The sequence below is a fragment of the Stegodyphus dumicola genome, chromosome X2 (assembly GCF_044657685.1).
Source record: "Stegodyphus dumicola isolate Sdum_Otavi_A_Nest chromosome X2, ASM4465768v1".
NCBI lineage: Eukaryota > Metazoa > Arthropoda > Arachnida > Araneae > Eresidae > Stegodyphus > Stegodyphus dumicola.
In genome coordinates, this window is record NC_140781.1 from 19984947 (window position 1) to 20010715 (window position 25769).

Sequence of the window (25769 nt, forward strand, 5' to 3'; positions counted from 1 at the left end):
GTTTGCAGGAGTATCATAGATTATCCCCAAAAGACGCAGTAAAAATACAATAAAGCAGTAAACAGTTTTATTAGGCGAAACTTAACAGTACAATAACTGATATGTACATAATAGGATTTACAAAAGGTGTTCAAAATTCTGACCATTTGTAGTGAAGGATGCTTGATACTGACGCTGCATGATTTGATGAAAATTTCAGACACATGGAGTTTCGAAGATACTAGCAGCGATGATGATGATTCTTTCCAGAAAGTCTATGTCCAAAGTGTTAGACGTTTCATATGCAAAGAAATTGATGCTAGTGAATGTCAGTGTGGGTGCCCTAGAATGAATATTATGTCTCCTTCAGTATCTTTCCCAGGCCATTCTTACAGTGGCTGATCCATTACCATCAAATAACCCATACATGAAGTGCATGTTTACCAACTCAACGTTAATAAAATGTTGCATGATCTCTATATGACATCACAAGTTTTAATAAAGAAGCCCCAAGTGTCGAAGTGGAGTGCTGGTGTACAGCGCCAACTATCCATTTCTTGTTCTGTACTACTTTATCGACTATGGTTTATATCAATGTTTGCTACTTTTGAGATACCCTTGTATAGATGAGTTACTGAACACTCATATCCGTCCTTATGTGTTGGATTGTTGTAACTTTCTAACCAATTAAATTTATTATTCTTTCCTGCTTCACTCCACAATTATCCAAATAAGAGCTTAATGGTGAATGAGAGCTTGAAGTTATATCTCATATTGTAACTGATCTAGAACTCAAGAAACTTCACACCAATAACCTGCTCTAGCTCGATTATTATATATAGCTATTTTAACATAGATGATTGATTTCTTTTTTTAGTCAAATTACAGAAAGCAATATCTTATAAATCATTAAATGGTTGGCAATGTCTGAAATTATCAGTTAATAAGTGGAATTAAATAAAATAAATTAACATAGACCTACCCTAATGATTAACATAGACCTAACCTAATGACCAAAATTGCAATTACTAATATCAAGAAAACAAAGTTATAAAAAATTCACTAATAATTCTGCAATGTCATTTAAAAGAAGAAAGCCCAGAAAAATAAATATTGGTTAAAACTAAATTGTGAAAGGACTCATTGTTACTTAAGTAAATTTCAATTGCAATTTTACATAAAAAAAATTTTTTAAAAATTCAAGATGGCAAAACAGTTTCAATGATTTTTTTTTTTTAAATTGTAAAAATAATATGAAAACAACAAATATTTTAACTTTGCATTTAATGCTCTTAAATCATTCTGCATAAAAGAATATTCTTAATAATCTTCTGGAGCATATAAGTACTTAGAAAACAGTCTATCAGTGATTAAATTTACAAAAATTTTAAACTAAACATTAAAGCAAAGACAGTATTTAAGCTGTTTAAATCACATACACAAGACTATTAAAAATTAACAAATCAGAGATCTTTAATTTCTTTTACAAGCCATTAAAACTTGTAGCTTTTTTAGACATGTTAATTCTGAAAAAGGATACATTCTTCCTCACAGCAAATTTTTAATGCTTCCTACTATTTAATATTGATGAGATGTCATACAATTTACAGAACAATGGTCAACTACTCCTCGGATTATGTTACCTCCCAACAGCTGAACGTATGACTGTAGCAGTACTGAAAGCAAATAACTTGAAGCGTGTCACTGAAAAAAATAGTAATACAGGTAAGATGACTAAACATACTTTTAAAGAGAATTTACGTGAAATATTGTTACCTTTTATTAATTTTTAGACAATGCAAAAAGTCTAAAAATGTCATTTAATGCAAAATTGTTTAAGTGTATAGCATTACATAACTGTGTATATACATGGTGATCATAAAAAGTTACATTAATTAATATGTTTAAAATTATAAACGGATTTTGCAGATATAATGCATCTTCTTTTCAATAATGATAACAGAATGCATGGTAAATAAAATTAATCATGCAGTTACATAAGTGAATGTTGAAAGGAAATGTTTTAAACTGCAATTTACCATGAAGATAGCTCCTTAAACTCTTCCTGCTCACCATATCATATGTTTCTCTTTCTTTGTTGGCTGACATATCAATTGTCATACAACAGCGAAATGTCACTAGCAGCCCACCATATCATACTTGATATATTAAAATGGAAGGTTTTATCTGAAATTTCAAACCTTGGAATGCCACAAGACTGGATTGGATTGGTTTGGATTACTCAATTATGGCAAAGCACATGAGTGCTATCTGCCTAAAGGGAGGGATGCCTTCATGGATGACTTTCTAAGGAAAACTGGCTCGCATACACATTACACATGGGGAAAACCATAAAAACGCTCATGTAGCCAGCCCGTTCGTGGGATTCCAACCTCACACTGAACTACCAGTGCTCAGCATTTTTACCACTCAGCCGCTGGTGGGCCTGCCACAAGACTGAAATCCCTTTTGTGATAACCTGATTGTTACAAGTATTACTTACTATTTTAGTGTATGAATGTAAAATGCATGATGCTTGTCTACAGACTTTGCAGGCTTTGGAAATGTATCAAAGTGAAACAGCTATTCAATTTTAATAAGTGTGGCAGTAGTGTATAATATGTACTGATGTTTTAAATTTTTGTTTTTGGCTTCATTAATGAAAAGAAATATTTGCCATATATAAATAAATCATTTTCAGTGATACAGCATTTTACCTCACTTTCAATTTTTATTTTATATGTACAGACCATGATTCTCTCTTTATAATATGAGATGCTATAAAAAAGTTTTGAGACTAGTTCTTTATCATGCCAACAAATGGGACTGTACATTCAGAATTCCCCCTCAGTGGTCAGACTTCCAATAACGAGATCTGCCAGGCTTTTAACATGGCTGAGGAAGGGGATTCGATAAAAGCAACCAGAATTGTAAAACACAAAAAACTGGAAGCTTCATAATAGCATTGCATCTTGTCAGCATTCTTTCCCCACATAAGAGTTTCTCACAGGACACAATATAATCTCACTTTCGTACATGCTATATTCTCAAGATTTGGCTTCTCTGTCTCACTTTCATACATGCTGTACTGTCAAGATTTGGCTTCCTCTTCCTACAGTTGAGAATTTAGTTTATCGGGTACTGTTTTGATGACACTGCAGAAATCCAGTATTAATTACAGTGCACTCCAGCTTGCCATGCTTTGAGAAGTGGACTTTCAGGATACATTCCAGAAGTGACAAGAAAGTTGTACAAGGGGGATAACTTTGAAGGTAGCAATGTGTACATATAAATAGTTAAAGTAGTTTCTTGTCAACAAGCTAGTCTCAAAACGTTTTTGATAACCCCTCATACAAAGAAAGGAAATTAAAAAAGTTATTGGGTACATGTGTCATTTAGAGGTTCAAGGATGAGGATTTATGAAGGAATTTCATTCTATTTATGCTGGGAGCAATACGGCTTCAAGTATCTCTAATGAAATGTTTGAATAGGCATGCAAAATAAACCATATCAAGTTTAAAATGTTTTGAAGTATTCATTTGAAGATATTATTAGCATTTTTGGTCATTCTAAACATAGCAAACTATTCTATAGTATTAAAATACATTTTTATATTTTTAGATGAAAAAGAGATTTTTCAATAGTTTCATTGAATTTTTATTTTTAAAAAAATCCTAATAGCAACAAATAAATAATGAGGAGCAATATGTCATTAGAAACAAGGAATAAATGTTAAAATATTAATTAAACTATTAAATAAACAAAAAGTTTATCATCTAACTCCAAACAATGTACAACTTAAAAGATAAAGACAATAAAGATATTTGATTTTCAGCATATTTTAACTGTAAATTAATGTGAATAATTATATAACTGGATTTTAAATCCAACTTTAAATATCAATTTGAAACATTTATTAATCTTTCTTTCCCTAATATGTGTATATATTCTTCTCAATCTAGATTTTTATGTTCAAGGCATGGCTATATATGCTGGAAAGGTATTTGAAAGAAGAAAAACATCAAGTCGCCCATCGTCACCTTTTCCAGTTTTCAATGAAATGTTGATGTTCGATGTTCCATTTTCAAAGCTTGATCATATTGTTCTCCTTTTGGCTATATATGGTACTCTTAACCAAGAGAATGGACAACAAAATGCCCCTAAAAAGGAGTCGTGTGTTGGTAAGGTAATAATTGGATCTTCTAGTAGAAAGAATACTTTAACCCACTGGAATGCAATGAGAAATTCTCCAAGAAGACAGGTTATACAGTGGCATGAACTCAAGTAGAATGCATTTATAATAATACAGAATATCTTTCTAAACATAACTGATGGGGATAAATAGTTACATATCTATACAACAAATATAAATAAACATCTAATTATAAAATTTTCTAATTACTAAAATTATTAAAGTTTATAAAATTACTAAAACTATTAAAATTTTTCTTATTCATAAATAAAAAAAAATAATGGAACTACTTAAGAAAACTGTTTTTTACACGGAAGAAACTTTTCTAGACAGAACTTTAATATAAATTATGTACTATATTTTTATTAGGTCACATATTTTATGCACTCTCTCTCACACGCACATTCTAACCCTAAAGCATTAGATTGTAAGCAAATAAATGTTGTGACTAACTTTTAGGTCAGTTTTCTATGATTTAGTATATTATGCATATTAAATAAACATTTACTTCCTCCAAAATTTAAAAAAAAAAAAGCAATAAATCTTATATATAAAGAAAAAATGTTTACAAATAGCTGCATAGTTCCATATGAGAAATTTTTTTTACATACAACTTTAGAAATTCTTTATTGTCTATATGAAAATTTTCCTATAATTATAGTGTGATAAATATTTTGCATCTTTACCAGACAAAACTATAAATATCAAAAAGTGCATAAATGGAAGTCTGGCCAAAAAAACAATTTTTAAAAGTTATCAAATACACACACACAAGAAAATTTGTAGTCTTTTAATGAATATCAAGAATGAATTCATATTTTAAAGGAATAGTAAAAACAACTATGAAATGATACACAGACTGGTTTTTTTTTAAATAAATAATAGTTGGTAAGAAATTAGAAATTGCCTATCAAGTATTTCATATATCTGCTTCTGAAAGAAACCGTACATGGAAAAGTTTCCAGCAATATATTTAAATTCTATATATCCATATATTCTATACATTCTGTAATATATTAATTGAATATATTTAACAGCTAGGTTGATATCAATGCCCATTTTTAAATGATGTTCATGAAAGAACACAATAATAGTGAAAGCTTCCCCCCTGCCCCAAATATCTACACACCTTCTATAGATTCCTATGGATTTAATGCTGGCATTTGGCTGCCTGTATAAACAAAACAGGCAGAAAGATCTTCCGACTTGAAATTTCAAGTTACTCTACTAATCCTTAAATAATAACTAAACTGACCTGAATGAAAGTAGAGAGTTCCAGGTTAGATAGCTTTTTTTTTTTTTTTTTAACTGACCAAAATTTCTCTGAATTTTTATATTCTCAACATTAGCTCTGAAGCACATGCATGAAGCAAGTCTCTAATATACATATCAAGAAAAAATTTCCCTAAAAAGTATTATCTTGCAAAAAAAGTGCTAAAATATCTTCAGGAATATTGAATTAGAAAATAAAGGATCATTAGTTTCATGCAAAAAATATACAGTTGCAAATGAAAACACATTTGGGAGCCATTTTCTTTAGCCATCTACTGAGTATGATTAAACTTGAAGGAAAAGTTTTAGTTGGAAGGGGAGAAGAATAAAATCTAACGTATTCATAAAATATGCCCCAATTCTCTAAGAAGTATTTGCATAGCCATTCAACATGCTTAGCAACAATAAAAAATTTTTACCTTCCTTTCTTTTTAATACAAATCTTTTTCTAAACATTCTCATAGTAGTCTTCATTTAAATAAGTATTAAAAAAATTTTCTAGTAATTTACAACTCACTCACAAAATAATTTATATATATATATATATATATATATACACACAATTTTGTGTACATATGTGTACATATATATATATATTAAACTAATATAATTTTAATATAAAATATAAAATTTTGTATATATACCTAATACTTTAAATAAAAGGCAAAAATAAGTGCTCAAAACCAAAAACCAAATATGTGCTGTTAGAGGCAATAATTCAGTGGGAATAGAATAATGAAATGGTACAAATATTTTCCCAATTAATACCAGTTATTATTACAAAAATACTATTATAATAATAACTGTTAATTGTGATATGCTCCAAAATCCTCAGATTACCAACCAGTGTAAAAATAAAATTTGTACAAAAACTATTTCAGTGCAAAAAATGTAATAAATGCAAAAAATGTAATAAATAAAGGCAAAAGGATTTTATCTTATGTTACATCTGTCAAGATGTAAATCCTTTTCCCTTTGTTATATTTTTTTTTTTGCTATTTTCTATTGATAATTTGTGTACAAATTTTGTTTTTTGGTTCATATGAGAATTTTGGAATAAGTTGCATTTACTAATTATTTTTACAATAGTATTTTAACATTTGCAAAAAATTCTGTACCAATTCATTATTTCAATGATAAATATGATTTTGAATTTACTTTGTATTTGAAATTAAGTATATAATATATATGCATTTATAAGCAGCAATAACCTAGCAGTAGGTCCCTCAGAATTTTGTAGAGTTCTTGAAAGTATTAAGAGCCAGATGTTCCTTAATACTACAGTACAAAGTCTTTAATCGGACTCATTGGAACTTCGGCGATTCCCAATTAGGGTTTTTTTATGGATTATAGATCATCAATTTAAATCTGGTAAGATGGCATGCAGAAATTATAAAATTAAAAATATGAAACCGTAATTTATGAAATAAGGAGCAATTATGATCTAAGGGGTATCAAAATTTACACAAAAAAAAAGGGTTAATATTTATTTGTTTACTTTATTAAACATTTCTTTCAATGTAAGTTGTTTAAGTTGCTTTGTTTTATGCACTAATACTTTCTCTTTAATTCTATAAACAGACATAATTTCTTGTTCAGTTACAAAGTTCCACCGTTGAAGTCCTGTAATTGCAGTGCCAAGAATACCGACTAACTTGTCAATCGAAATTTTTTCGTTTTCACTAACCTCTCTGTCACTTTCTTCATTCCTTTATCCATTTTTTGCAGCAATTCCACTTTTTGTTTGATGGATATCGAAACATGCTTTTGCTTTGTAGATCCTTTGGCAGCTCCAGAATAGGAAACTCTTTTTGACATAATCGAAAGTTCAAGCTCACTTTTTATAAAATTGCTCCAACAGTCTGCAAAAAATAATAAGCCGGATCCAATTAGAAGATTAAGGAACAACGCAATCTGCAGCATTAACTGTATAGATAATTAGATAATTTTAGCCTAGTTTATACCGTCCGTTATACATTAAACGCGCATGCGTAAATGTATTATGTGCATGCGTAAACGCTATGCATGCGCAGAAAGTTTGTAGCTTTAAGGTCCGGATTATAGATCATTCTGGATTATGGACATCCGGATTAAAGATTTTGTACTGTATATTACTTCTAAAGACATTAAGAAACTTTCAGTTTAAATGTTTTTTCAGTAAATCCAAAGTACAATTTCTTTAATAAATATTCTGCTGCTGCAGCTACATTTATTAGCATTAAAAGCAACAATTGTTGGCACTTTACAAAACTGAATGCTTACAGCACATACGTAATATGTGAGATCTTCCAACAAATTGTAAACAGTTATTCAGTCCTCCAACTCTTCAGATACAGAATTTATTTAATTACTGCATAATGCTGATAGAATATGTATAGCTTTATCAGTTATTTTTATCTAACTATCTAGAGAAATAATTTATAGTTCTATATTTTAATATGTCACAGATACTTCTTTCTTATTTTGATGCATTGATTATCTCTGCAGATTAAATCACGATTTTTCAGAACACTGAAAGCTACAGGAATGCTCATTAGCAAATTAATCATTTACAATCATATTTCTGGATGTGTCATTAATCATCACAATCACCAACTTTATATCCCTTTGCACATTAATTTATCAAAAGATCTTTTCCATTGTTATTCATAAATTTTGATTACTACAATAAGAGTTTGCATTACACAGTGCAAACATTTATATTCCATCCTTACTATTTTCCTTTATAAAATCCAAGACTCCTTTATCCATAAAAAATTATAATATTTAATAAGAGTAAATTAAAATTAAATATACAATATACTTTCTAAAAGTTTCAAATACATTTTTCAAACAAAGGTTTAGTCCTAGCAATCTCTTCATTTAATTTCCATCTGGTTTCTGTTACCAAATTTAAAACAGCTTTAACCCATTCAGTGCGGCTTCCAAGTTAACTCGGGCTGAGAAATTGGCTCCAGTGTGCCCCTCCCGAGTTAACTTGTTTTTCTCAGGGAGCGTTTTTCTTTCTGATCGCCTGTTTTGCCTACTGGTTTTTTGAAGTAACCAATCATGAAACAGCATTTATTCAAATCTGCAGCCTCATTTTCAAGCAATAAATATGTTTCTGTTTCCTGTTTCTTGCGCAACGAATTTTTTATCAACTCCGCTCAGCGCGGTTAATGCTCCAAGTTAAAACGCGACACTGAACAGGTTAAAAAAGTTAATATTTTTAGAAGATAAAGCTTTTGACATATTAACTTCTAGCTTTGTCATTTTTATCGTCAACCTGTACTGTAATGTGAGTAATGTTACAATTAAAATAGTTTCAGTTTAATTTAACACTGATTAATTATATGTTTAAGTACTTGCACGACCTTGAAGTTTGATGCTTACATTCATAAACAGTCATATCTTTAGAGGCATATTCCAGTGTTAAAAAGGTGAGTGAAATGTAAGCATATACTTCAATAATGTTTAACACTATGTTTTTAACCCCACAGATGAATTATTTGTTTACACATTATAAATCATCACTTTACAGGAGTACTTCTGGCTATGTTCCTTACCAAATAATTTTGTGAAGTTCAAGTAACACATTCAAGTATTTCATAAGTATTTTATATTCACTTACAAGAAAACATTTTGTAAGACAGCCTTTACTTAAATCCACACGCTGAGATATTAATTTTAGATTGTTATAAAACATATTTTAACACATTTTTATGCTAACAATTATAAATCTGAAAAACTCAGCATTAGCAAAATAAACAGCACAGCTAATTCCAGAAAAGAAAATTCTTGAAATTTAAAACAAATTTTATTTACAAACTATTTTCAAAATTCTTTAAAATAATATAATTACTTAAGAACTAGGATCAACAGTTGCATCTTTAATTTTTTGCATTTCTTCAGCTCTTTTGTTTAAAACTTCTGGTTGAATATCTATATAGGACATCATAAGTTTGTGATTTACATTCAAGCTTTTAGAGGAACATTTTTCCACACATGCTTCCTAAATATTAAAAATAAGTATTTATTAATACATCTGCAATATACTATAAATTTATACAACTAATGCAATTGTTTACATTCTAAGCAATTTCTAAACCAAGAATTCCCAATTAGGAGAGAGTAATTTTTCAATCTTAGTTTAGCAAATGTTAACTGTGACAAAAGGTTTATGCAGACGAATGTTTGAAAATCAGGTGATTCAAAACAGTTAAAAAAGTTTTAACATAGACCTCATATAAGTGCAGCAAAAGCAAAGGAAATATTCCCCTAACACTAAGAAGTACTAGGAAATTTACCTACTTAAAAAACCAAGTGGTCATTTTTTACTGCTATAAAAAAAACATACTTCTTTAACCTTGCTATGATGAAATATTCAAAATAAATTTGGTACATTTTATTTATAAATTTCAAGGAGGAAAAAAAAATAGAATAAATAAAAAATAATGGTGATCGAAACACGAAAGCAGAAAACATTTTCTGCACAATCCTTTACTTTTTACATGCTGCCTAATAAAACTATTCAAAAGTGCAGTTATTCCATTTTACACTGAACACGCTATTTCAAGATATTTCAGAAGGTCTCACACTTATAATTTCGATTCAGAGGGGCCATATCTGATACACTTATCAAAAGATTTATTTTCAAGCATTAATCATTTTACTTGGTATGTCCTTCATAGTTCATAGACATGTAGAGTTGCAAGAAAGCAGCTGTTCATCTGTTATGACTTCAAAACTTGGAATATAACTCTTTCGGTCATTCATCATGAGCACATTCAAAATTTCATATATTAGATAAGTGTACCTCCTCTCTTTGATTGCACTGTGAGATTTAAAATTTCATATGCTTGATAATGAGTTTAAACTGCTTTTGGTTCATCATTTTGTAATAATTGGGTGAACTTCATTTACTATTCTATAATTGTTTTACCAGCATACTTTTCTGCTGTTAAAAACACTACAACTGATTTGATGGCCTACAAATTTTCCAGATCATCAAGGAAGAAGTTTAGATTATGTTTTCCATGAATTTCAGCACAATTCTGAATATACCACAAATCAGTTATTGATGAATAAATGGAAAGCATTAAAGAAGGTTTTTTTTTTTTTTTTTTTTTAATTTATTTTCTACATGAGTATGAAACTCTGACTTTAAATTTTTATTTAATTATTTTATCCATGTTATATCAACGGTAACTGTTTGTAAAGCTCTTGAAATATGAATGTAGCAACCCAAAAGCAGATGGTCTTGCAGATAGATGATTTTGTAAAACAAATGGAAAGGAAGTCATATAAGGAATGGTATTTAAGTAGTACAGAGTGGATGTGAAAAGAATAAAACGTCAGGTTGTCTTGTGTAGCCTGGCATATTAAAAGAATCAAATAATAGCAGATTTTAAATAACGAATTGAAAATTAATAAAGAATTGATTGTAGCAAGTTGGCTAATACAAAGCCTGGCTAGAAAAATGTGTAAGACTGATTGTCACAATAGTTCCCTGTTGGATGTCATCATGAAATAACCACATTCCTTCTTCTAGTACTAAGTTGCAACCTCAAATATGTGTTATTGTGAAAAAGAACTACATATACTGTATATGGTGAATAGTGTCTATGTTATTTATCCTTGTGAAATTATACTAAATTCATCATTTGTAATTAAAAAATTTTTTATACCTGACATATCTAAAAGGTCATCATTTTTTATTTTTGCAACACTTCATCAGGGCAAAACTAGAGGTCACAACATTGAATCACTAATATCATGGGCAAAACATTCTATTTCCCCTGACACTTGATCCATAGAATCACATTTATTATCTACGGAAGCATGGAATTTCTCATAAAACAAAATTTCTTTAGTACTATGTCTATTCCTTTTCTAATAAAATTTGTCACATTTTCTCTGTAATAGAACTTCAACTGTTTTCAGTAACACAAATATGAATATTATGCTTTCCAATTTCTGGTAGTATATACAATAAAAACTTTTATAAATTAAATAAAATATAGCATAGAATTATAAATATTATCCCAAACTGACAAACTTATGAATCAGTTGGCAAAAAATAGAAAACTTCAAAAGTGCTCATTTTTTTACCACTAACTACTGATAATTTTATTAAAAAAATTATAAGATAAAAAAATTCTTTGTGTCATTATAATACAGACATCATGTTAAGAAATATTCCTTCCTCAAAATAGCTGTTAATTCACATTTTGATAGATATTCAGAAATTTAAAATAGTCAAAAATAACCACTTGATACTTTGAGTATCAATTATATTTATTAAATATACTAATTTAGATAGCAATACATACGTACAGGATTATCGTTTTCTTCCTGTGTGTGTTAGAATATCCACCTAACATGTGCAAGATCTATGGCTTGAATCCTGGCCAAAGGCATGGTTGATTTTTCATGTTTCAAAATATCTAATGGAACTTAATCAATAAACACCACCAGTGATTTAAAATCCCACTGTCCACTGTGTTGCCACTGCCCAAAATAAAGCATTTTTATATACCACACATTAACATGTTGCTTTTCTGCAAAGCATAAGTTAATTTTTCTTTCAAATTTAATCTGTCATTGCTTAACAAAACAAATAATTTATAAGCAATACAGTTCTTCAGTTCTATTATTATTAATTACCAGATACACCCATGAAACAGAATAGCTGTACTCGTTGTATTCATTATATAGTATATCATAGCTGTTTTAGGCAGCTGGCCACACAAGTAAAATACACAATTAAAATAAAATGCACTTATTATTTTGAATTCACCACATGAGTCAAAAATTTTTTAAGAGGGATGCAGTTTGGTAAGGAAAAAAATAGCTGAGAACCACTGGTCTGTGCTCTTAAACATAACTTTAATTATAACATATTTTAGAGATTTCACAGGTTATAAAATTCAAATATTTTATTAAAAAATTCATAGGAAGAATAAAAACAAATCAAAATTTACTTTGTAACACAAATATCACTTTTAACATGCAGAAACTCAGGTATGAAAGCAGGCCAAAAAATGCACTGCCAACAAAGAAATATAACCTCAAGAAAAGAACACTGGCTGTACACTGGAAAACATGCAATACATAAATACACTCTTAATTAAAAAATCCCAATTCTATCCTACTTTAACCTGGAAACAAATGTCCATTAGTGACACAAATCATTCCTGTCGAAAAGCACCGATTAAAATTGATAAGCAAGGCAAAAATATGCATTGGCAATATTTCAGAATCTGTTCTGTAATGTTAGCTTTTGCTCTGTATATTTCAAAGACTTCAGACTACATATTTGGCACACTCTTTAAGCTGTAAGCAATAGTTAATTAAATAGCATCTTACCTCATGTGGAGAAAGATCTCGACAGTTAAAATTATCTATGCAATGGTTAAAACAGGTCTCAGCCATTTTGTTATAAATTGACAAGAAATCTTTCATCTGAAAGGAAAGAAAAGTGCAAGATATGATAAGAATTCAGATGAAATAATTTTTTTGGCATGAAATCAATGTTCAAATAACTCAAAACTTATAATTTTAAATATTCAGAACAATAAAAGATAATAATACAGCTTATATATGAAGTTTAACATCTACAACATTTTTTTAATAATCAAGTCATAAATCATTTATCATACAACATATACAGAAATAAATGATAATAAGTAGCTAACAAAATGAAGTAGTTCTGCAATGTCAGACTCAGGTTAAAATCTCTAACAGTAAGAATGAAAGCATTGCTTTCATAAGACTATAACAAATCAATATCCAAAATTAGATGCCTAATTAATGCCTCTCAACATGAGAAGTTTTATTCTGAATTCAATTCTCAGTATAATACGCTAGTTGAATGTGAATTTTCATTATCTCTGTTAGTGTTTAACAGAAATAAAGTATGTCAAGAAGCTTTTTAGCTTTATTTATGGAATATCTCATAAAAAGCAAATCATAGAACACAAATACTTAAGTGAGATTTTAACAAATGGTTCACTGTCTTATTAAGTAAGATTAGCTACTAACTAAAAAATAAATTCCCTAAATGAATATTACAATGCAATTTCAACAACCAGCTCACAGAACTAAAATTATTTTAAGAAATACTTCAGCCAAATTGGTGCAAAGTGGCTGAATTCTGTCACTAAAATAGCTCATACGTGTTTTATTACAGTTAAATAACTACATTCAGAAAATGAGAAAGTGTTTTAGCAAGTAAAACTAACATTCTCTCAGCAAATAAAAAATATATTTCCCTTTTATTATTACACAAACTTCAGACAAAACTACATTTGATTAAGAATTCTTAAGATTTGATTTTAAGACAAATTTAGAAATGCTAAAAAATTTCCACGAACTTTCTTAAAAATTTTTCTTCTTAGAAATATGGGAACAATTTACTAAAATAAAATGGAACTGCAGTTTTTTAAGCCAATTCTGGTTTAAAATGAATATAAAATTAGAGAAGTAGCCAAAATACACTATTAGTAACTATTATTTGATAGTTTAGTTGCACCAAAATGCTAATAATCTTACAGGGAGTTTTCAGTTATTAGAAATATGAACTATTATCACAATAATGAACAATGAGTTATAAGCAAACATTCCACTTAATCACATGAAATAAATTTTTAATGGAAAAACAGAATAAATTTCACAGTTAAAATATTTCATCTTTTATGAAAAATATTATGAGCTTTTACAATATTAATATTTTTTTTAAATAAAAAATATACTGCTTTAACACAGACAGGAAAACTTTTTGTCTGTTTTACATATACATATAAACAAATACACATTTATGTAGAAGAGTAATTTGGAAGGTAATCACCACTGTGACATGGCACTGGTACTATTGTTATCAGCAGCATTTTCATTATACCATGCAATTTGTAATTCAATAAGCTTCCAGCTGAGTCAGTTAGAGCTTCACACCGACATTCATGTGCTGATTCTAGTAGCTTGGAATGTAAGTTTCCATCAAAAATTCTAGCTAATGCAAAGTATGTAGACTGATAATATTCCTTTTGACAAAAAATCTGTCAGTGGCAGCATTCATCATGAAGTGTGTGGTGTATGTGGTTTAAACATTCCAAGTGAAAGTGTGGTGCACCAGTGGATTATATTTTTCAAAGTAGGAGGAACACTCATGATGAATCTAGTAGTGGTAGACCTTCTGCAATGAGTGATGATGGCCTCAAGGATATTGATGACAAAGTTCATGAGACCCACCGATTAACAATCTTGAAACCTGAAAAATTTCAGAACATTTCTCAGACTGTTGTGTATGAGGCAGTCATTTGAAAGTTAGGTTACTGTAAGTTTTATACTCAGTTAGTCTTGAAAACTCTCAAAGAGATCCACAAAGGCAGTTGAATAAGTTCTGCCTTACACTTTCTTTCCTGGTACAAAACAGGTTTCCTGGTGGAAGAGTTTTTGAATTGGCAACAAGACTTGAATAGCTTATACGGTGGGTTCATTTATTTGAAGAACTGGCTTGTGGGCCAATAATTCAATGACAATGAATATCTTCAAAATATTGGGAAAATTTGCTTGAAATTCCAGCTAGCAAAGTTTTGTATAAAAGGGATTTGTAAGTTGGCAGAATACTATGACAAGTGCTTGAATTTATATGGCCCCTATGTCAAAAAATAGAGTACAGCTGTACTTTTCAAATGCAAAGAAAAAATTTTTTGTATCTATACATGTTTTTTTATTTACAAACAAACAGAGGTTACTCTGTGAATTAACATCGTATATTATAGTTGAGTTTCCAATTAACAGCTGCTTTTCATTCATTACCTTATATATTAGAGAATTAAAATATATATCAAAATTATAATTATGGCACTCCAAATTAAATAATGGAGATCAATATCTTAGTCAAGTTTTCAGTTTAATAGCATGCAATATTTCAGTACTCTAATATTTCATACATAAAGTACATAAATTTGTTCTTATTTATATACAAATTACAGGGAAAAATTTCCTCATTTATGCAGAAGGTAGTTCGTTAACTTAGCTGAAACACTTGAGGACTAGCTACCTAAGAAGTACATCTTCACGTAAGATTTTTTACTAAAAACAGTTCTTATATCCTTACGTGCCATTAGTGGACTAGATGAACTAGGCTAGTCCCCTAACATTTTAGATGTTAACAATTTCAAGTCTATTATTCCCCGACATTCCCATAAAGATTAACATCATTTTACCTCTTTTTAAACCATATGTCATTCGAGTGTAGTCGACTTTTCATGTAAATGAGAGAATCTCATGTTGTGTTGGCTCTATGTAGAAAATGACTAGCTACTTTCACCTGTTCCCATAGCTACTGTAGATATGTTCCCATAGCTACTGTAGACCCAGTGGTCATAGGTCATAAGGAATTTTAATTTTCTCATGAATCTTGTAAGCATAATTAATTTAACTTTTAGTACTGTATTTTAGTCAGTTTTTATAGAACATGACAAGTGAAAGATTCCAAAGAAAACCATATCAATGTAGTAGTTCCTACTTTAAACTATGCAGAGGGAAATGATATGAAGAGCTAATCCCCAGACTGAGATCATTAAGAAGCATGCACAATGAACCTTTGAAATTGTTTCATTGATAATACATTCACTGATCAGCAGTCAGTATGAAACCTTATGATCTCAATAGCTTTCCTATCTTGCTTCTGGGAATATGTTTTCAAAAGAAACAAAAAAGGATTTTAAAAGGTAGATCTAATTCACAAATTATCATTTGTATAAATGTGAAATATTATACCTATCATTCCAAAGTGGAATATTAATATAATTTTGAAATAATTAACAATATGCAAACTAAAAAGTAATCTGTTTTGCTGGTCTTGTGTTCTTTCTGAGATGAATTTTTTTTAATTTATTATTTAATTTTTATGAATCCCATCACATTAAAAATGGTTTATTCTTGGCAGGATCATTTTGATTTCCTCTTAATACAATTTTCATAATTTTATTACAACATATCATGCATTATTGAACTCATTAGTCCACTCAGTAGTGGAATGAACTAATGTGCACACCATTCTTTCTGCATATTACTATTGAAACAAATGAAAATAAGTTTGTAAAGTAAAAACAAAATAGGTAAATAGATAATTCTAGACATCAAAAGGAAGTGGGTTATGGATTTTTTTACAGCCCAAGGGAACTACAATATTCAACGTTATTAAATAATATATATTGCCTGAAACAGCAATCGTGCATTTGGCTGCAAATGAAACTTCAAGGGATATTCGCTATTAGTTACAATCTCATTATAATATTAATTTATTGGTATTCCAACATAAAGAGAATATTAAAAATAAGGAACTGTTTTAAAAAATAAATGAATATCATATTTGTTACATTAGTGACACTGCAATCAGAACAATCAAAAGTTTAGGTGAAATGAAGCATTAGTCAATGCAACACCACACTCTGGTGAAACAAATGTTTATTGTTGTCAGTATGCAGAATAAGCACATTTCTTTAGGATTCTTCATCACTGTTATTGGGAATTTCAACAGGTTGAAACCACTACCTACATTACTACAGTCCTCATGAGCATCCTTCAAACGCTGTTTCTTTATATTACATATTACAATTACATCAATTGATCAACATATTACAATTGCATCAATTGATTAGTTTAATTGCATGATTAAACCCTACTTGAATCCTTTACAACTATTTCAAAAGTATATGTAACATGTCCTCATACCATTACTGAGTTTAAAAAAAAAAAAAAAAAAAAAAATCCAAATATATATGAAGACAGTTTCTAGGACTGTACTTAAAAATGCAATGATGTCCATGCCATGACTAAAATAAAGTATTCAACAGCATGGGGATCACATGTTTTGAATGATGTTACCACAGAAACTTCTGAGCTTTACAATAAATATGTGGCAGAAAATATATCTTTCATCTTCCATTGGCATGTTATTTTTTTTTTTTTTTTTCAAAAACTGTTATTATTAAATCCCTATCATCAACTTTAAAGGACTATAAGTTTGGTTCACTATAGCCAATCTGATTACAGTCTCATAAAACAGTGCAAAAAATTTATTGATGAATCACAAAAAAAGGCTGCCATATCTCCCATAAAAAGTAAATAATAAATCTAATAAGTTTTTAAAAAAATCACCTTAAGGGTTAATTGTAATTGTTGCATGCAATTATTAAATTAATTTGTAATTGTTTTTCAGTTTCACTATACATTAATAATTTTACATGAGACATTGCTTAGCATAAAAGTTATGGTTATGACCTATCCCTCCAGTTACATATCTGCATTTAAAATACATATTTATTAGTAGCATTTCTCCAGATAATGGCAGATTATTTCAGCAATGCTCCTAGGTTTTCATCCACAAAGAACCTGTTGGTGCAGTTGCAGTTTTACTCGCCAAGTTCACCAACGGTTGATCGACAACGAGGATGATCGGTGTATGGTTATGAGATATTAAAACACATGAAAGAAAGCCACATAAACTTAGTATTTAGTGCATATAATCAAAATAATTAAAGAATAAGTAACATAAATTCAAGTTAGCAGAAAAAACAATATATTAAGCATATGGAAGTGAAAATTCAAAATTAACTAGTTAAACATGATATACAAAAATAAATTTGTATTGAATTCAAGTTAGCACAGAAAACAATATATAAAGCCTAACAGAAGCAAAATTATCATGTAATAATGAGTTTTGTAATAATGACCCTTATTTAATGGAAAAAATAGTAAAATTCAGATCTGTCTTTGAATATCTTTCAGCATTATAAAATTCCGCATTATAAAATTCCAAAATATTCCTGTTTTTAACAGTGCGGTTTCTAAAGAAATTGTGAAAGTATAAAATCAAAGAGCCAATTTTGCGATTAATATTTTCATTGCATAATTTTAAAGTGCTTCTCAAACTAAATTGAAAATCCTTTATCATCACATAGATGAAATCAATAGATATTCTCATTTAATTGCAACTATCTAATTACATAAAAAAGTTTTTTTTAGTAATAAATTATATTCTGCTCTGACTTATTTTTTTTTTTAATTTTATGTATATGTTCATGTATTGCACAAAAAAACCAACATACTCACTTTAAATTTTGCATATTAATTTTTATTAAGACTTGCTTTCTTGCATGTAACCCATAAAAAGAACCAAGGACAATATTATTTGTTGTTCACTGCTTTGCAACTGATATGCAGCTCATCAGCTTCCAAACAGTACAGTAGTGATGGGCAACTTTGGTACATTCTTGTACCTGGTACGAGAGTAACGGGTACAGACAAGTACCCAGTACAAAATACCCGTTACTCAAGTAATTGTTACTTTGAAATGTACCGAAAACCGATTTCAAGTACCAAGTACCCAAGTAACGGTTTGGAGTACCGAAGTAACGAAATACCGGAGTAACGGTTTGCTGTACCGGAGTACCCTAGTAACGGTTTACTGTACTGGAGTACCCTAGTAATGATTTGGAGTACCAAAGTGCCCTAGTAATTATTTGGAGTACCGAAGTACCCTAGTAACGATTTGGAGTACCGAAGTGCCCTAGTAATGATTTGGAGTACCGAAATACGCAGCTAACGATTTTGCGCACTGAAGGAACTCTGCCATGTTACCACGTGTTTGATATTATCTGTACGGAGTAAGATTTTGAATATCAGAAAACATGTCAAATACGGAAGTATCTGAGGAGCAGACCATTCATGGACACAAGGAGTGCATATCACCATTTCGCAAATACAACCAGATACTACTGTCCTCGTACCAAAACCGAAGTGAGCTGAACCCTCATCGATCCTCCAGTAACGAATACCGAAATACCGAGAAGAGACGCATATTTTCGTTACAAAGTAATGAATACCGAAAAGTACCCGTTTCGGAACAGAAGTAACGAATACCGAAAAGTACCCATTTCGGTACAGAAGTAACGAATACCGAAAAGTATCTGTTTCGGTACAGAAGTAACGAATACCGAAAAGTGCCCATTTCGGTACAGAAGTAACGAATACCGAAAAGTACCCATTTTGGTACAGAAGTAACGAATACCGAAAAGTATCGATTTCGGTACTGAAGTAACGGGTACTTGGATGTACCGATTTTCAGTACACGTTACAACTAAGTACCGTTACAAAATACCCGGTCCGGTAGTACCGACTCATCACTACAGTACAGTGACTGAAGTCTGTTAGTTTGGTTAGCCAAGCTAATGGGCAAGTTGTATGATTGTTTTCATAGTATTCCCAATATGTAACATGGATTTAAACTAGTTCCCTTCAAAAAGACCTTCTTGAATGTATCTTTCCTCTTAGGCAGATATCTCTCCCATGCTTTTCCATAATTTAAACAAACCAAACACAACTGATGTATGCTGCTAAAAATTTTATTTAACCCTTTCAGGACGGGTGTCCCATATACGCATTCCCTAAGAACGTCTCTTACAGCTGGGTGTCCCATCCACGCATCAGTAAAGATCGCATTCAGAGGACGGGTGATGCATATACACATTTTAAGGTGGAACGTTTTTCTGAAGGCTACTAGATGGCATCCTGTGTCCATTACTTTTGAAATTAACACAGTTTTAGGTTCCTGACCTTGACTTTGATATATTCTGCTAGCCTTTGGTATTTTACTCATCAGCTGTTCGAGGGGGTGGGCGAAGGGAAAGCGTAAACAGAGGTGGGCTCTTTTAAATCGCTGCATGCTAATGAAAACATTCTCATATCTGATTTATATCCAATTCCTTTTTTTATTCTATTTTTCCCCTATTTTTATGTACGGTTTTTTAGGGTTACTGTGCGGAGTTTTTTTACGTTTTGCATTGTTTTCAGATATATTTCCGTTCCTTCTTTTTTTTTATTTAGGAAAGCCTCACCTCCAGTCTATTATGGCGGGAAGGCGCTATTTATAAGGAGGAAGAATACCCTTATATGGTTAGTGAACCATTTACTAACGCAAATGAGAATACTGATTCATTTTCTAAAGAGTTAAAAAGTGATACTTTTCTAAGAGTTACAAACTGATACTTCTCTGTGCTTCGAGATTTACCACACTCGTTTTCATTTTAAATTTTGTTACTTCTTACTGTAAATAGTCTTTATTGTGTTCTTTTTATTAATTTTAAACTTTATCGATGGAATTTATTAATAAAACTTTGTAATAATTTGAATAGCGCTTCCAAAAATTATTTTAGAAGATAAGCAACTTTTTAAGTATATTTTCATGTAAAATGCAGAAAAAAATGTTTTAGGGCTAATTTTAACATATATAAGAGCTCAAGTAATAATCTAAAATGATACCAAAAATTACGATGCCAGAAGCGAAACTTTTGTTTTTCTGATTTTTGTTATAAAATTAGGCTGAGTTATAAAATTAGTTATTAGTTATTAGGATTTTGTTATAAAATTAGGATGCAAAACCTTCATCCTGTATGGTGACTGCCTTCGATTCTCTTCTGTCCCGCACAAGCGTCTTACACAAAGTTGCGCTGTCGCGAAAACGTTAAAGTCCACATTTAATAACATTACAAAAATTGCAAATATGGTCCAAGTTAGATCATTTAAATATATATATTTATATTTATTATGTGAATAATTTAAATGTCTATTTTGTCATTAATTATTATTAATATATTTAAGGACAACCATTTCTTTTTTGATTGTACTGTTCAATTTATCTTCAATTTTAATTTCACTTTTAAATTTTCACACCATAATTTTATCAAAGTCTTTTGAAATTTAGTCACAATTTCACTCAATCAAATCTGACAGTGTCTCACAGATGCAACATAAAAACTATCTCAAATATCAGTCCCTAAGGAAGTTTTATCAAATTTAAAGTTTATTAAAATTAAAGTTTTATCAAAGTTTTATCAACTTTATCAAAGTCTTTTGAAATTTAGTCACAATTTCACTCAATCAAATCTGACAGTGTCTCACAGATGCAACATAAAAACTATCTCAAATATCAGTCCCTAAGGATGTATGGATCTGGTCTGATGCCATCTGTTTTGTTTATTTTATGCTTATGACTGCATAAGAAGACTTACGTGAAACGAATGTTGTGTCACAAGCAGTACACTGAGATGTTATTTCACATATAACTGAGAAGTACAGCACTAATTAGCACTGTAATTGTTAAAGAAAGTACCTTGCTTTTAAAAAGCTCCATTGCATGTAATGTGAACTTAATTACTTTATCATTTTAAGAATAAGAAGGGTTTGCGTGTTTATTTAATTCAATATGCAAAGCATGTGAGGGCTAGCTGAAAAAGGCATGCTTTTGTGAATATTTTTTAGGGTAGATAGGTTCATATTTACATCACTTAAGGAAAACCAGGAAAATGGCACAAAACACATGCGAAAAAAATAACCTGCACAGCCAGCTCATTTATCAGGATTTGAGACGAGATTGAACTACCAATATTCAGCCATCTTAACCACTCGCAGGACAAATCTAAAGAAAATACTTGTAATATCATGTAATCAAAAGTTAACTATGTGTTGTATGGCAAGATTGCTGGTTAATCTTTGGAATATGGTAACAGGTAGTTTGGCGACATTTTGGTAAGGCGATAAAGGTTACTAGCTAGGACTTTAGCAGTGTACATGGATAAAGTCAAAAGTATGCGCAATGCCATTTTTGTGCAATTCTGGGATTTTTTTTAAGTGAAAATAGGTCAACGTGCACATGGATATTGTGTATGTGCAATTCTTAAAAATGCAGCAAGCAGTGGGCGATTCTGCACTTTCTCCCAATTTTGCACCTAATCTTCATCATGATTAAGAACTTTTGTTCCATAAAAGTTCTAGCATAAGTGTAATTCAGCTAGCAGATTGTTGAAAAAAAAGGTTGAGTAAAAAAAAAAAAAAAAAAAAAAAAAAAAAGCCTTTACTTCGTGAAAACAAAATGGCGTCCAAAAAAAAAACTAGCAGGTTGCTGTAGCAGGGTTGGTCGCAAAATTTTCGCCAAAAAATCGCCAAGATCCCACAATCCAAAGAATAACCGGATTGCTTTCTCAAGCACCGAGGTAGGGAATACTTAATCTATTCATTTTTTTTAACTGTTTGGTCACGGTATTATTCATTACATGTACGTTCCGTAATTCATATAGAATACTAATATTTCTATTACAAGTGTCGTTTTTTCATTTTGAAGTGTTTTTCATGTTGATATTCTCAAAATTGTATCTGATAATTAGTATAATAGGTATAAATACAATATATATATATAATAGATCAGAGGTGGCCAAACATTATGTCAGTGAAGCCATAACTGCATATTTACATCATTTTAAAATACGTGAAATAGGTTTCACACAGCAAGAAATGTCAGATTCCAAACAATCATCAATTACAGTCTTAGTTAAATAAGAGCCATGCCCCTATAATAAATTATTGAATGCATGACTTTTAATACATCCATTTTACATAAACAGTTTTTCAGTGTATTTTTTTCAATTTACTTGCAAACAGCTTAAAGCATTTTATGTCGAAACAACTGCCTGTCTTTTTTATAATATATTTGACAATACCAATAATCTTCAAGAGTACTGAAATACTCTTCAGCAGCATTGTAAATAAAACAAAAAAATTGTACATTTTATTATTTTTGAAGAGTTATTTGCACTCGGATTCATTATACAAGTAATGGTTTGCTAATTTTTATGACTTTGGGGATCCATAAAACTAGTCTGTCATTTTAGAGAATCAATAATATTTTTTATTTCAATTTAATCATCTAATTGTGTGTCACACCTGAAAAATCTTCTCAAAGATTATTGTTGGAAAAGCATTAACAATATATTACTTGGTTAAAGTTTTAAGCCATAAATATTGTTTAGATGACAATAACCAATAATAAAAATAAAAGCATTACTTAATTATTTAAAATGCCTATTTTGGGGGCCGATGAAGTCAAAATATTTTAAGGGTTGGAAACCTCATGGTTCTGCGTGCTTAACGCTACCTTAACAGCTGTGTTACCAAATATCATTGACCCCCCCCCCCTCTCCAGCCATATTTTCTTCTGCGAACAAGCATATGTCACCGAAAACTTCCTTACTTATATCAAAATATTTCCATCTATTTATTGTTAAAAGTTTATTAAAAATCACATGAAAATACGAAAAACAATAATAAATAAGTGAAGAATAATTTAAATAGGCAAATGCGAACAACGACGGTGATAATTCAACAAAATGAACGTAAGAGGAATGGTTGCAACCTTCGAACAAGCAAATAGGTTGAATCTCCTCGGTTACCAGGTTTGAACTATTATCGCCAAAGTGGGCTATGTTTACATGTATTGGGTTCTCTATGGAAGTGCTTGCATGCTTCTTCACCATCCTTACCCTTGATCTTCTTAAACTTTCACATCATACCCACCCACCCCAAAAAATTTTAAGAGTATTTTTCCATATGGTACAAACTATAGGTCTGAGAAAACTATAGTCTGGGCAGAATGATTTGGTTATATAATTCACTCTGTATTTTCAAATACAATCACTTCACTTTCAATACCAAACACTATACATTTAAAGCAAGACAGACCTATGAATTTTTTTACACTGAAAATTCCCCCCAGTGTCTCCCAAGATATGTATGGTTTAAAGCAAAGATTCAATAGCCATTATAAAGAATATCTTAAGTCTTGCAAAATACTTAAAGCATGCAGCCTCTCCATTTCAGAAGACAGAACGTCGACAGCATTTTAAAAACTGGGACAAAACAAACTGATAAAGATAAAAAATTCACATTCCCTAACAGACAAATCACACGTAAGCCTTGAGTTCTTGCGAATCTATTTGCTACTTCATTTTTCTTGAACAGCAAGAACTTCAAAATTTCTAGCATAGCATCAGATTTGAACAGAACTCTAACAGTTAAAACAAAGAATTTGAATGGAATCAAAGAACCTTTTCAATGTATTTGACTCAGTGATAATGGACACCATATAGTGCTCTAAATGCTTCCTGCGTATCCTGGCTCTGTGAAACTAGGTGTCATACCCGCTTCATACAGCATTTGAAAACACAGAGAGGTAGTAGAGAACAATAATGAAAAGTTTTTTTTTTTTTTTTTTTTGGTTATCCTCACATCAAAGAAACACGGATCCTAACATAGCACAGATGATTTTACGAATTAGTAATTTTTCAGTAAAAACTTGCAAAAACTCTAGAAATAATTTTAAAAATACAAAAAAAAATTCAAGTCAAAGATATCCGAAAAGTTTTGTTATATGATTTTCATACATTTGCAGGTTTGCTATAGCCTTATAAACTAGCATTAAGTGTATAGGAGATTGGACAGAACCAATAAGTGTATTAGTTATATGTGGGGGTTCTTAATAAACCAGGTTCACTATAGCTGAGTGTAACTAATTGTTTCTGAAGCGCCAAATAGACTTAATTCACCAGTATAATAGTAGGTAGTAGCTGTAAAAATTATTTCATCGTTTCCCTATAATGTTCACGAGCAATTTCCAACAACGTAGTTCGATAATAAATTGTAGCCTTTGCCAATCTATGACAGAAGGGGGAATGTACGTAAGCAGTTTGATGCAAAATAATATAAATGAATAATGGATTAGAGAATAAGAATGAGATATAGATATTAAAACATATGAAGTAGCAATAACTAGCATGAAAAAAATCAGAAATGGGGGAATACTACTCTTTAATCATAAGTAGAGAAGGGATGTCACTTTAAACTCATAAAGGATATAATAATGTTTCAAATAATTAAATGTGATCGGCAAAGGGCGAAACTGAGACAACTATAAAGAATTCAATGGCGAATGCTTTCGATTTATACTGCTATTTATAATTTTTATAACGTGATCGCGTCAAACATGACTTTGTTTTACATTTTAAAATTTATATTTTTAACTTAAATTTAATATATACAGGCACATTGGTGTCCTAGGTTAATTACCATTTAATTTCAGCTGTCACATTTTACTTTATCATATAAGTGGATAATCAAAATACCTTACTTTGTTTATTGCATACTCATCAGTCTCCATCTCTGAATTCACTACGTACTTCTAAATAATGTCTGAATAGTTTCTATATGGCTTAAGGCTGATCTTTAGGTTTTATGTTAAGAAAACTTTTTGCAGTTTAGCGCCGTGATTATAAGCACTTTTTGATTCTACAGAGTAGTATGCATAATTGTAAACACTAGCCAGGTAAACATTTCAACCATGCCGCGGAGAGCTTCCTATCATAAACAGACCATTGAAATCTGTAATTGTCAACAGCATCAGAGACGACGGTAAATGCAGGAAGTAATCTGGAATCAAACAGATAAACAA

The 25769-nt window shown here is 30.3% G+C and overlaps 2 protein-coding genes across 3 annotated transcripts in view; one reads left to right on the forward strand and one right to left on the reverse strand.

Annotated features, from left to right (window-relative positions):
* The window catches only part of LOC118188526 (synaptotagmin-C-like), a 42825-nt gene extending 31712 nt beyond the window's left edge, over positions 1-11113 (forward strand). Inside the window, exons 6-7 of the mRNA XM_035358971.2 lie at positions 1590-1704; positions 3942-11113. Coding sequence (XP_035214862.1) covers positions 1590-1704; positions 3942-4267 — 441 coding nt within the window. The 3' untranslated portion in view covers positions 4268-11113. The remainder of the gene's footprint in view (positions 1-1589; positions 1705-3941) is intronic.
* Tim9b (Translocase of inner membrane 9b) lies at positions 51-25769 on the reverse strand. Of its 2 annotated transcripts, none has more exons than XM_085809379.1 (4): positions 25444-25769; positions 12791-12886; positions 9285-9434; positions 51-1683 (listed from the first exon to the last, which is right to left on the reverse strand). In XM_085809379.1, the coding sequence occupies exons 2-3, from the start codon at positions 12884-12886 to the stop codon at positions 9285-9287; spliced, it is 246 nt and encodes an 81-aa protein (XP_085665505.1). In that variant the 5' UTR covers positions 25444-25769; the 3' UTR covers positions 51-1683. The 2 variants fall into 2 exon arrangements, with proteins under 2 accessions (XP_085665505.1, XP_085665504.1); XM_085809378.1 differs by having other exon boundaries at positions 25449-25762.

Bases quoted from the DNA above. Each gene is read 5' to 3' on its own strand.
- Tim9b (XM_085809378.1), bottom strand. From the start codon at position 25,478: ATGGAGACTGATGAGTATGCAATAAACAAA. The intron at 12,887-25,448 runs GTAAGGTATTTT...CTTTCCTTTCAG, and splicing joins ATGAGTATGCAATAAACAAA to ATGAAAGATTTCTTGTCAAT. The intron at 9,435-12,790 runs GTAAGATGCTAT...TTTAATATTTAG, and splicing joins GAGATCTTTCTCCACATGAG to GAAGCATGTGTGGAAAAATG.